The sequence below is a fragment of the Ipomoea nil genome, unplaced genomic scaffold (assembly GCF_001879475.1).
Source record: "Ipomoea nil cultivar Tokyo-kokei standard unplaced genomic scaffold, Asagao_1.1 scaffold1509, whole genome shotgun sequence".
NCBI lineage: Eukaryota > Viridiplantae > Streptophyta > Magnoliopsida > Solanales > Convolvulaceae > Ipomoea > Ipomoea nil.
In genome coordinates, this window is record NW_017617937.1 from 212892 (window position 1) to 226435 (window position 13544).

At 29.5% G+C, this 13544-nt stretch overlaps 1 protein-coding gene across 2 annotated transcripts; it reads right to left on the reverse strand.

The window, feature by feature from the left end:
• Positions 1 to 333: 333 nt before the first annotated feature.
• Positions 334 to 4528, reverse strand: LOC109188955 (transmembrane protein 230-like). 2 transcript variants are annotated; one of them, XM_019339618.1, is made up of 3 exons: positions 4297 to 4528; positions 1049 to 1355; positions 334 to 920 (listed from the first exon to the last, which is right to left on the reverse strand). In XM_019339618.1, exons 2-3 carry the CDS (start codon positions 1323 to 1325, stop codon positions 841 to 843), a joined length of 357 nt encoding a protein of 118 aa, XP_019195163.1. In that variant the 5' UTR covers positions 1326 to 1355; positions 4297 to 4528; the 3' UTR covers positions 334 to 840. The 2 variants fall into 2 exon arrangements, with proteins under 2 accessions (XP_019195163.1, XP_019195162.1); XM_019339617.1 differs by lacking the exon at positions 4297 to 4528 and having other exon boundaries at positions 1049 to 1569.
• Positions 4529 to 13544: the final 9016 nt, after the last annotated feature.

Consider the following 13544-nt stretch of genomic DNA (forward strand, 5'->3'; position numbering starts at 1 on the left):
GTAGCAGTGAAGATGAGGAAGGAGGGAATAATTGTTTTTTCTGAGTGTGAATGGATTTACAATCAACAATGAAACTAAGTCCGCAAATTATTTTTATTTAATTTCATGTCAACACTGTGAAAGGGTTACCTAGAAAAAACATGTAAAAAATGCTAAGTGAATAAAATTTTAAAAGTAAATATGTCTAATTAAATCTTATTTTAATCGAAGGTGTTAATTGAACAGTAGTTTATAGTAAATGGTTGTATTTGACCCTTCTACCAAAAATAAATTAAATGGGGATTGAAAATATGATTTGGCATAAAAAATCATAGATTCATGTATAATTTAGAATAAAGAAAATCGTGTAAGATTACAACTTGAGGAATGAGTTTACTAAGCGGAGAAATGAATAATTGGAGAAAGGAAAAAGGATATGTTTACAGTTTACTAATAACTACACATTTGAAAACTAGAAAATAGAATGCAGAATGATAAAAGGGGAGTAATAGAGAATGGAAATAAACATAACCTATAGCTTTTAACACTAAAACCAAAACCCCCGTCTACAAAACTGGTTGGAGGACGCGGCCAATCTAGACAAAATCGAACTGAAATCACAATGAGACAGCTCCACCATTGGGGAGTTTCTGCATTTTCATTTTTTTTTCCCTTGTTAACAAGAAAATAGTAAAAATGGTCTGAATGCCTGAGCATCAGCAAGACATCAACACTTCAAGTTATGGAACAATTGTGATTAGTTATGCATCTTTATGAAGGTACAAAAACCACCTCCAAATCATAATGGATGATGTCCAGTGGGACTTCAATGATCAAAAGTCGAAAGAGAAAAAGAATGCCTCAATAATCAGGGATCAGAGAAAAGCGGTAGCCTTGGGCACCTCTCCAAGAATAATAAGCAATCCGGGTCTCATAAAAGCCTGGAAAAAAAAAAAAAAATGACACACGGGTAAAAGACGCTAGAATGTGAAGTACGCTAATGGTTATATGATCCATTACAACCTCCATAGTCCACGTAAACTAGCTGTCAGAAAGTGTGTTGACAAACCTGGGATGAAGGAAAGGACCCCTAGTGCACACAAGCCATAAGCTTGCGATAGCTCTCCACCCATGTGGCCAGTGTAGATGAAGAATGAGATGAGAAGAAGCAAACAGCCAAGGCAGAGTAGGAAACATGCTAGGCCAATTGATTTCCATGGGACTTTCTCATATGATTTTGGAACATAGTCATATCTGTGATTATTTGTCCCTGGCCGATCATCATAATCATAATCACCTTCGTCTGTGGGAAGACGGCTGTAGCGAATATTTCGCCTAGTTGCCATATGCGAACAACTTTTTGGTGGTAGGAAATGCTGTTCCAGACCCCAACAATATGAAAACATATATAGCTAAATATAAAGAATCAGTAGCAACTAGCAAATCTAATATAGAGTATAATGTCAAAAAATCCACCATAATAATTGGACACCAAGTGCTTGTTTGGCCCACAGCTTATTATATCTGATCTACTATAAAATACATAGGGCTCTTAAGCAAAATAAGAGACAAAAAGCTTCACGGTTGAAGGGTTTTTTTTTTTTTTTTTTTTTTTTTTTTTTTTAAAACACTCTTTTCCAATAAGCTCCAGTTAGGACAAACAAGCAACAATGGTAATTAAAAACCAGCACTGAGAAACACAACATCAAACCATTCATATCTTATGGAGACCTGCACAATGTCCTTACACCCCTCCTTGATCCTACTAAGGATGTATTGCTATACTTCATTGGAAAAAGTAAAACTTTTTGAGGAAAAAGAACATAACACACTTGTATTTTCTATTAGATATTCAAGCTTTTTGTTACATCGTAATCAAGTTTTTGCCTAAATCCTTCTCTTGATTTTGCTTAGTTGAAAAATAGAGAAACAAGATAGTTTGTGTATTAGAAGACTCCATATCAACTCAAGTGGTATCTTATGCATCTTACACTACCATATGTCACTTCTATCAAATCCTCACATAACAAGATAGCAAATGTGCTATCATAGTTTTCACCCCATTTGCTACTCTACACTCAGTTACTAAAAATGATTAGATGAAATAAAGAAACTACTAAATATAACCTTTATTCTCACAAAAGTCAAGACAAGATATATCCATAAAATTTCAAAGTATGGTGTTCGAGGAGACGAGGATTAGTTTGGTGGTAAGTTTAGCCCCCTTCAATGTATGTGGGCTGGATACACGAATCATATCCCAATCCAGATTTTAGGCCCAATCCAGTCTAATTTATACATTAATATAAGTGAGTTCTTTGCCACTTCTAGAGTCATCATTGTAGAACCATAGCCAAAAAATATTCCCATAAAATTGTTAAAGCTCTGTATGACAAAGTACCCAAAGGATATGCATAGCAAGTGAATATTCAATCTTTTGGAAAAAAATCTTTTAATTTATAACGGGTGATTCAACAGTTAAATGCACATATTACCATCTCAGCAGATAAGACAGATTACGCATTTACGTTAAATAGAAAAGGATCTGAGAAAAAACGAACAAAATAAATAGAGTTAATGATTGTCTAAAGTGGCATATCACAATATCTGTGGCAATTCAGAAGTGAAAAGAAGGGCTATTAAGTTTGGTGACATGTGACACTTGCAGTTCACAGCATTGCAACTATACCAATACAAAACAGGTTTACCAGTAATGTAGGCTGCAAAGCACATGGCAGTCAAGGAAGCCGGTATAGGATAAATGTTATTGTGACTTTGCTCAATAACAAAAAGTTAATATTGTTGCAACTCCATTTACTTCAGTATAATTTCACTCCCGGCACTAATTGCTAACTTTAGCATCAAAGCCTTTTTATGTAGTACATTGAAGAAAAATAACATCTGGATGCTCCAGCATTCATTACTGAAACATTTAGTCAACAAGTCAAGCAGAAATCTACAAAAGGCTTCTCCAAAGAAAATCTATAGAAGAAAAAATTAGGGCATGTTTGGTTCATGGGGTTAGACACAAGGAATGGGAATGAAAATTATACACATTGTTTGGTTGACAACTTTTTAAAACACAAGTATAAGATTTGATTACCCCTATAATTGCAAAACTTATTACCTAATTCAAATAAGGTATCATTCCATTAATTCAGCCTTATCCCTCCTCTCATTTTTTCGTCTCCTCACTTCATCGACTTCTTCGCTGCATTGCCTACTCACTTCATCGACTTCCTCATTGCATTGCCTACTCACTTCATCGCTGCTCTTAAGATCAATTGCCTTGATTTTTTGTTTTTGTATTTTTAAAACCTTAATTCCGATTATAGATCATACATAACCAAACATCAATATTGGTAGTCATTCCAATTTCACCCTACTATCAAACATGCAAAATACTTTCACCAGAACCCATTCCCAAGTATTTGATTCTCATTCCGATTCCGATTCCCATGTTCAAACCAAACACACCCTTAGTGTTCACCCTTGTTTTAGCTCATAGGGGTAAGAGTTTTTGTTCCCTAGGAGTTTTTGTTCCCTAGGAAGTACCTTCCCACTCAACAAAGGACAAAGTAGTAGATTTGAACAACTCTGTTGCTTGGAATCTAATATCCTTTTTCATTTTTGGTGAGAAAGTATGTTTCTATAACCCCTATCTAATAACCACATCCCATTTCTATGCATCAGAGAAGTTTCTTCCCACTCAACAAAGGACAAAGGACAAAGTAGTAGATTTGAACAACTCTGTTGCTTGGAATCTAATATCCTTTTTCATTTTTGGTGAGAAAGTATGTTTCTATAACCCCTATCTAATAACCACATCCCATTTCTATGCATCAGAGAAGTTTCAGCTACAAAATTTCCGAATGCTACTAATAGGATCACTTTCATTCTTAGCCTACCTCAAAACCTACGTTCATCAATCTTCTGTACAAAAATCCAAAAACAAAACAATAAAATCTTTTTTGCCTTGTATAAAAATAATAACTCCAGATTAAATCAAATTGGAATATCATTTTTATCGAAAAATTCAACGCCAAGCCAAATTGAACAGAAATCCTAATTTCCTTCTCGAAAAATATACAAAATAGCGCGCATCTTATTGCACCACCGATTGCTTTATTACTGTATACTTCAAAGAGCAAAACAAAAAAAATTAAAAATTTACCGAAAATTTTTCTATTCACATTGATAACAAGCAAGAGATAGTTGCAAACAAGCCGGAAACAGAAACCCAAACTGGCAAAAAAAAACATCAATAAATGGAACGGAGTGCGCAGAAGAGATTGACTGATTAAAGAAACAGCTAACCGTTTTAACGTTGGAGCCGGCGAACACCGTCGCGAGCGGAGGTTTCCATCAAATGTCAGCAAATCAGCATTTTCCGAATGAGAGTGTTGGGCTACTTGGCTGCAGTTTCGTATAACCGGCGAATCGCCGATGAGGGAATAATGGATTGGATCCGTATTTAGGGTCGGCATATATGGCCCATTCTATATTTAATTTGGGCCTTGTTTGCCCCCAAGGCCCAATTCAATACATCAACACATAGCGCAAATTATGCCGTGGAATCGTGTTCACCGAGAATGGTGAACACAAGTCAAAACGACGTCGTTTTTAGGCAAAAAAAAAATAAATAAAAAATCGTGGATGTGGAGTTAACGGCGCGTTACTGATCAAATTATGAATTTTCTGTTATGAGATTATGAATTTTATGAAAATTCATAATCGCATAACAGAAAATTCATAATCGCATAACAGAAAATTCATAATCTCACAACTTAAAATTCATAATCTCATAACAAAAAATTCATAATCTTATAACAGAAAATTCATAATCTCATGGTTCCAAAGTGAATGTGTAGGCATGGTTCAAAGTGAATGTGCAGGCATGGATTCATAATTTATGAATGTCCGTGATTTCGGACGGGAATATGTAGGCATGGTTCCAAAGTGAATGTGCATGCATGAATTCATAATTTATGAATGTCCGAAACTCCGAAATTATGAATGTAATGAAAATTCATAATCTCATAACAGAAAATTCATAATCGCATAACAGAAAATTCATAATCTCATAACTGAAAATTCATAATCTCATAACAGAAAATTCATAATCTCATAACAGAAAATTCATAATCTCATGGTTCCAAAGTGAATGTGTAGGCAGTCACGTAATTAATTAAAAGAAAAAAAAAAAAAAAAAAAAAAAAAAAAAAAAAAAAAGATAACGGTGCACTAACACCGTTGGAACCGTGTTGGTGAACACGGTTCCATGGCATAACGTCTGAACACATAGTATGTGTGACGTGTCAAAGGCAAATTATGGTGTGGAACCATGTCCACCTTGCAAAGTGAACACAATTTTAAAATTGTTCATAATCTACTATCTATCTACTATCTACTATCTATCTACTATACTAATAAGAGCCCAAGAGAGTTAGGCCTATAATGGGTAGAAAAAATGGCGGTCACATATTTTAATCAAATGAATGGTTCAGATTGATTAAAAGATTGATCAAATTTAAATTTTACACTAAAATTTTCTAAAATACCCACACACCGTTACTAATTCCGTTAAAATTTTAAGAATTGCCGTTAGTTCACCGTTAACTTACTCATTGATTTCAATAAAAAAAGTCTTAGGTTCGAACCTCATCCCAATCAAAGTTGGTATAATTAGTACTCTATTTTACTCTTATTAAATTATATAAATAATAATTTAGTAGTTATAACAAAAAATAATACATATGCATTTCTTTAATTTAGAATTATGTGTCCACAATGCCTTTATTAAAAAAAAATATTTATTATCAATAAATTAAATAAGAGAAATAATTTTATTAGTTATATTGTCTTTATTTTTCTTCAATATAAAAATTCTTTATATTCAAATTTATTAATTGATTATATTCGCTACATTGTCCTTACAATGTCTTTATTCAGTGAAAAAAATTATTATTAATTATCAATAAATTAATTAAAAGAAATATTTCCATTAGTTATATTGTCTTTATTTTTTTCAAATGTAAAAAATTTTACATTCAAATTCATCAATTGATTATATTCACTACATAATCTATTATCTTTTTTGTGCACTATTTTTCTAATTAAATATCAAAGTTATAATACAAAATAATGCTATATATTTATTTACCAAGTATTTTATTAATACCATGAAAAAATTAAAAAAAATATAATTAATAAAGCCAACCATATTAATTACTTGAGAGATTTTGTGACAAAGAAAGTATTCAAATCACACAACAAATTGAAGTGAGAATTACCTCGCAATGTCCTTGTTTGACAATCAGCAGTTAGCGGTTAACATTAACGGATTATACTAGCGGATTTGACTAGCGAATTTATTTAATTATTAACATTGGGTATAAAAAATGACCGCCAAATTATTAAATCAAATGAATGATTCATATTGTTCAGGTTTTAATTTTTTTCTTTTAAGATTTTCTAATTTATCCTTAATTATATGATTATCCATTAGTATGTATTTAAAGATAAAAAATTTTATTAGTTATATTGTCTTTATTTTTCTTCAATATAAAAATTCTTTATATTCAAATTTATTAATTGATTATATTCGCTACATTGTTCTTACAATGTCTTTATTCAGTGAAAAAAATTATTATTAATTATCAATAAATTAATTAAAAGAAATATTTTCATTAGTTATATTGTCTTTATTTTTCTCAAATGTAAAAATTTTTACATTCAAATTCATCAATTGATTATATTCACTACATAATCTATTATCTTTTTTGTGCACTATTTTTCTAATTAAATATCAAAGTTATAATACAAAATAATGCTATATATTTATTTACCAAGTATTTTATTAATACCATGAAAAAATTAAAAAAATATAATTAATAAAGCCAACCATATTAACTACTTGAGAGATTTTGTGACAAAGAAAGTATTCAAATCACACAACAAATTGAAGTGAGAATTACCTCGCAATGTCCTTGTTTGACAATCAGCAGTTAGCGGTTAGCGTTAGCGGATTATACTAGCGAATTTGACCAGCGAATTTATTTAATTATTAACATTGGGTAGAAAAAATGACCGCCAAATTATTAAATCAAATGAATGATTCATATTGTTCAGGTTTTAATTTTTTTCTTTTAAGATTTTCTAATTTATCCTTAATTATATGATTATCCATTAGTATATATTTAATATTTTATGCCCTAATTTTTATTTGTTCTCCCTTATGTCCCGTATTTGGTTTCAATCATACCTATACAATTATTTTATTGACAATTATAATCGATATTGACTATTTTATCTTGCATTTGTAAACTTAGAATTACATATTTAACCCGCACAGGCTTAGCTCAATGGTTTAGTGGGTAGTATTTGGGAGAAGAGACCAAGGTTTGAACCTCGGCGGCGGCAGTGCGGGAATTATGTCCAAAGTGGACAAATTCCTTGTGCGTATCAGCATTTGACCCTGTCTGGGGTTGGGGACTCAACCTTTAGGAGAAGAATTATTTATTTAAATACGCAAATTCAACCTTCAATTATCTATGCATGAACAATTTCAATATAATCCTGTCTTCATATACTTTAAAGTACTTATTTAAAAAAAAGCATTGGGCATTATCCAATCGCGCAATGCGCGTAAAAAACTAGTTATAAATATATAGTTCAAAAGTTATGAGCATATAGTTCTATAATTATGAGCATATAGTCCTGTAATTATGAATATGGAGATTCAATAATTGTGATTTGTGAATATGAAGTTCAAAATTATGAATATATAACTTTATAATTATGAACATATCGTTCAGTAATTATGAACATACAGTTCTGTAATTGTGAATATATATTTAAATAATTATAAATATGAAGTTAAAAAATTATGAATATATAACTTTATAATTATGAACATATAGTTCAGTAATTATGATATAGAACCATGTTCGCCTTGCAAGGTGGACATGTTTCCACAGCATAACGATTGCGTGTCTAACGGCCCACACAGTTGTGTCGACCACAATTCAAAAATACATAAAATATATTATTTTACCCCAAAAATTTATTATTCTAAAATACATATAAAGTGCACATTATTCTAACTCAAAATACATTATCTTACCCAAAAATTTTATTATTCTAAAACACATAAAGTACATCATTTAACTCATAAAATATATTACTTTACTCCATAATATTTATTACTCTAACACACTCGGAGCAAGAAATTTTTTTTAACATCAAAATAATATCGTTTTAGACCCTATTTCATACAATTATTTGCTGTGTGCTAAAGCTTTCTTAAGGGTGAAATTTAAGGTGCATTTGGGAGGTCGTTTGAAGCGGTGAGAGCGTTTTATCTATTGAAATAAAATTTCTATTATATTCCCTAAAATGTATCTAATTTTTTTTTTTATATTCCCTAAAATATTTATCTCTTGAAAATTGGTGGGGCTTGAAAAGGTTTAATGTAAATTGTCTATTCTGAATGTCATGACTTATTGTATGGGCAACCCACGACGAAACTTCAAGCTTCCATAATAATAATGAACTGATTCAATGAACTAGATAATTTTTACTACAAACTGGATGCTGCCCAACCTTTTCACACACCCACTTTAATTTTATCTCTCTTTTCATACCTTTTTCATCGACTTTTTATTAAAATAAAGCAACTAGCGTAGTACAATGATGTTATGTTTGCGCTTTGATGGCATAAATTAGACTAGGAGTTTAGGAATTTGCTATGGTATCATTAGTAAAGTAGAGTGTACATGACTAGTACATTGATCGATCAGTTAAGAAATTCGTGACTATTATGTTGAAACACAAAAGATGTGTAGGTAATATTGTGTATTTTGAGTATCTTTTTCTTTCAATGTTTAAAATTTTTTCTCAAATTACTTGCTGTTGGTAAGAGTTTTTGTTGAATTGGTGTTACACTTCCGGTGAGAATGTGTATAAGATGATCCCTTATGCAGGAACGAGCAAGCTACATATACTATTTTAATACTTTTTCTATATTTGCTTAATGTAGTCTTCCGTTTATTATTCCGTCAAATTGATACTCCGTATTAAATAGATGGATAATTCAGTAATTTCAATATTGATATCTCTTTTAATTTATTTGTAATGATTAAATAAATCACTCATCTTTTATGAATTGTCCTAGTAGTTTCAATTGAATTCTTTTACGAATTGTTACAATAATTTTATTATTTCCTGATTATTGGGTTATCATGAACTTAACCAAAATGTGAAGTAGATTACAATCTACAGTCTAACCAATTCACAAAGAATCAATAAATTTATTCTCACAAGGAATACATCCTTTTCAAGCGCAACATACAATTTCTATTGCATTGCACTCAAATATAATCTTTGAGAGTGCACTTGTTCTCCCCTCCTTGTGTGCTTTAAAATAAATATACAGCAGATTACAATTACGATATAATTCTCACATGTCTCCTTTGTAAACGACAAATTATTTGGTGGATCTAGGTCCAAAGATACACAATTTACATATTAAATATTCACAATTTACTTTTTAAAAATTTACAATTTGTAATGATCATTTATTATATCCACACATACCCAAAACTTAAAAACACAATTTATATTTTAAAAGTTCACAATTTAAATACTAAAAATATACAATTTAATGTCAAAGTCTACCTTGCAAGGTGGACCCTAATCCATGCTATAACAACTGTTTATAAACTCTATAAATTTTTAATAATATATTGAATAATAATTATGAAATTATTGCATAGACACTAACGCATTACATGTGATAGCTTTGCTTCTTTCCGATCATCGCAAGTTTATCTCTGCTTGCAATTTTTTTTTTTTTTGGATTTTGGATTCGTTGGTTACGTACTAGGCAATACGTACTAGGCAATATAAATTGCCTAGTACGTAACCAACGAATCCAAAATCCAAAAAAAAAAAATTGCAAGCAGAGATATCCATGAAACTATCGAAATTTGACAAAATCATAAGATATTTACAAAATTCTCATTTGTTTCATTCCCTTCTCGTCACCACCAATAGTAGTTTGAAAAGTTGAAAAGTTTTTTTTTTTTTTTTTTTTTTAAATATATACTAGTATTTTCACCCGTGCGATGCACGGAATGGAATTGTTGTAATATATTAAGAATATTTAAATTGATATATAATTATTTAAGAGTTAATTTCACCAGAGGTCGTTTATCTTTCCTGACAATTCCAAATTTAATCCTAGACTATAGTTATTAATTATTACAATTTATTCTATGTTACAACTCTTACGTTAATATTCTTACTATTATTATTAACACTTAATTACTTTTAGATTTATTATTATCACTTATATTATATTATTATTATTATTAGTTTCTTTTCAAGTACTGTTAGTATATAATGGTCGTGAGGCACAATAATAATATAACCATAATTAAATATTCTTGTATTGTATTCCGGAGTTAGTGCCATTTTTGGTCCTAGACTTATTGAGGCATTGACACTTTTCATCCTCCATAATAAAAATTGCCACTTAGTAGACATTGTTATTGGTCGTTGGACAGTTTTGATCCTCCGTCAATGAAGCCGTTTGCTGACCGTGAATTAGAAGGGCTTTTCTGTATTTTTATGTTTTATTCTTCTAATCGTGTTTAGACCAGCGCTGCTGTGACTCCTGTGAGTCGAGATGGCGAGACTTGGCGGCAAAGTAGTAACCGTCGATAGTGAGTAGCAGCGAGGTTCTTCTCCGGCGAGTTGTGGGTACGACGGCGAGCATACGAGACAATAACTCCTTCCGGCGACGGAATTATTGTATAGATTGTAACGCAGAATTATTGTACGAATGCGAAAGTAGAAATCAATATATTTTATTAGGAAGAGAGATTTTGTAGGAATTGGGCGGGAAGTTAAAATTTCAGGATTTTGTTTTTATATATAGTATAGATTGTATTACACTATTTTAAAATATTATAATTGAATTTTAACGCAGAATTATTGTACGAATGGAAAAGTAGAAATCAATATATTTTATTAGGAATCGAGATTTTGTATGAATTGGGCTGGAAGTTAAAATTTTAGGATTTTGTTTTTATATATAGTATAGATTGTATTACACTATTTTAAAATATTAGAATAGAATTTTAACGCAAAATTATTTTACGAATGGGAAAGTAGAAATCAATATATTTTATTAGGAAGAGAGATTTTGTAGGAATTTCAGGATTTTGTTTTTATATATAGTATAGATATAGATTGCATTACACTATTTTAAAATATTAGAATAGAATTTTAACGCAGAATTATTTTACGAATGGGAAAGTAGAAATCAATATATTTTATTAGGAAGAGAGATTTTGTAGGAATAGGACGGGAAGTTAAAATTTCGGGATTTTGTTTTTATATATAGTATAGATTGTATTACACTATTTTAAAATATTAGAATAGAATTTTAACGCAGAATTATTGTACGAATGGAAAAGTAGAAATCAATATATTTTATTAGGAATCGAGATTTTGTAGGAATTGGGCGGGAAGATAAAATTTCAGTATTTTGTTTTTATATATAGTATAGATTGTATTACACTATTTTAAAATATTAGAATAGAATTTTAACGCAGAATTATTTTACGAAAGGGAAAGTAGAAATCAATATATTTTATTAGGAAGAGAGATTTTGTAGGAATTTCAGGATTTTGTTTTTATATATAGTATAGATTGCATTACACTATTTTAAAATATTAGAATAGAATTTTAACGCAGAATTATTTTACGAATGGGAAAGTAGAAATCAATATATTTTATTAGGAAGAGAGATTTTGTAGGAATAGGGCGGGAAGTTAAAATTTCAGGATTTTGTTTTTATATATAGTATAGATTGTATTATACTATTTTAAAATATTAGAATAGAATTTTAACGCAGAATTATTGTACGAATGGGAAAGTAGAAATCAATATATTAGGAAGAGAGATTTTGTAGGAATTGGGCGGGAAGTTAAAATTTCAGGATTTTGTTTTTATATATAGTATATATTGTATTACACTATTTTAAAATATTAGAATAGAATTTTAACGTAGAATTATTGTACGAATGAGAAAGTAGAAATCAATATATTTTATTAGGAAGAGAGATTTTGTAGGAATTGAGCGGCAAGTTAAAATTTCAGGATTTTGTTTTTATATATAGTATAGATTGTATTACACTATTTTAAAATATTATAATTGAATTTTAACGCAGAATTATTGTACGAATGGGAAAGTAGAAATCAATATATTTTATTAGAAAGAGAGATTTTGTAGGAATTGGGCGGGAAGATAAAATTTCAAGATTTTGTTTTTGTATATAGTATAGATATAGATTGTATTACACTATTTTAAAATATTAGAATTGAATTTTAACGCATAATTATTGTACGAATGGGAAAATAGAAATCAATATATTTTATTAGGAATAGAGATTTTGTATGAATTGGGCTGGAAGTTAAAATTTCAGGATTTTGTTTTTATATATAGTATAGATTGTATTACACTATTTTAAAATATTAGAATAGAATTTTAACGCAGAATTATTTTACGAAAGGGAAAGTAGAAATCAATATATTTTATTAGAAAGAGAGATTTTGTAGGAATTTCAGGATTTTGTTTTTATATATAGTATAGATTGCATTACACTATTTTAAAATATTAGAATAGAATTTTAACGCAGAATTATTTTACGAATGGGAAAGTAGAAATCAATATATTTTATTAGGAAGAGAGATTTTGTAGGAATAGGGCGGGAAGTTAAAATTTCAGGATTTTGTTTTTATATATAGTATAGATTGTATTACACTATTTTAAAATATTATAATAGAATTTTAACGCAGAATTATTGTACGAATGGGAAAGTAGAAATTAATATATTTTATTAGGAAGAGAGATTTTGTAGGAATTGGGCGGAAAGTTAAAATTTCAGGATTTTGTTTTTATATATAGTATATAGATTGTATTACACTATTTTAAAATATTATAATAGAATTTTAACGCAGAATTATTGTACGAATGGGAAAGTAGAAATCAATATATTTTATTAGGAAGAGAGATTTTGTAGGAATTGGGCGGGAAGATAAAATTTCAGTATTTTGTTTTTATATATAGTATAGATTTTGGTGATCACAGCTTCACTGAATTAATTTTACATCCACAGACCCCGTTTAGAGATAATCGTGAGTTATGTAATCAATCCATTAGTCATACCTTAGTTTTAATGCACGCACAATAAATTCAATTCACATATTTTATTATTATAGGCTATTTTTCCATTCATGTTTCCAAATTCAATTTTTTAATTTTTTATTGAATATTTAAGGTGATTAAAAACGCAAAATTTATAACAATGTTAATTAAACACACTTAAATATATGTAGACATTATGATCAAACGACATAGTTGTGATTATCTCAAATAGGAGGTCAAATCAGAACGCAATCAACTCAAAGAATACTTTTAAAACTCAAATCCTTATCAATTAAAGTAGGGTGTACCTAAATGTACTTTATTCACTATCATTATTAGGCGACTATCAA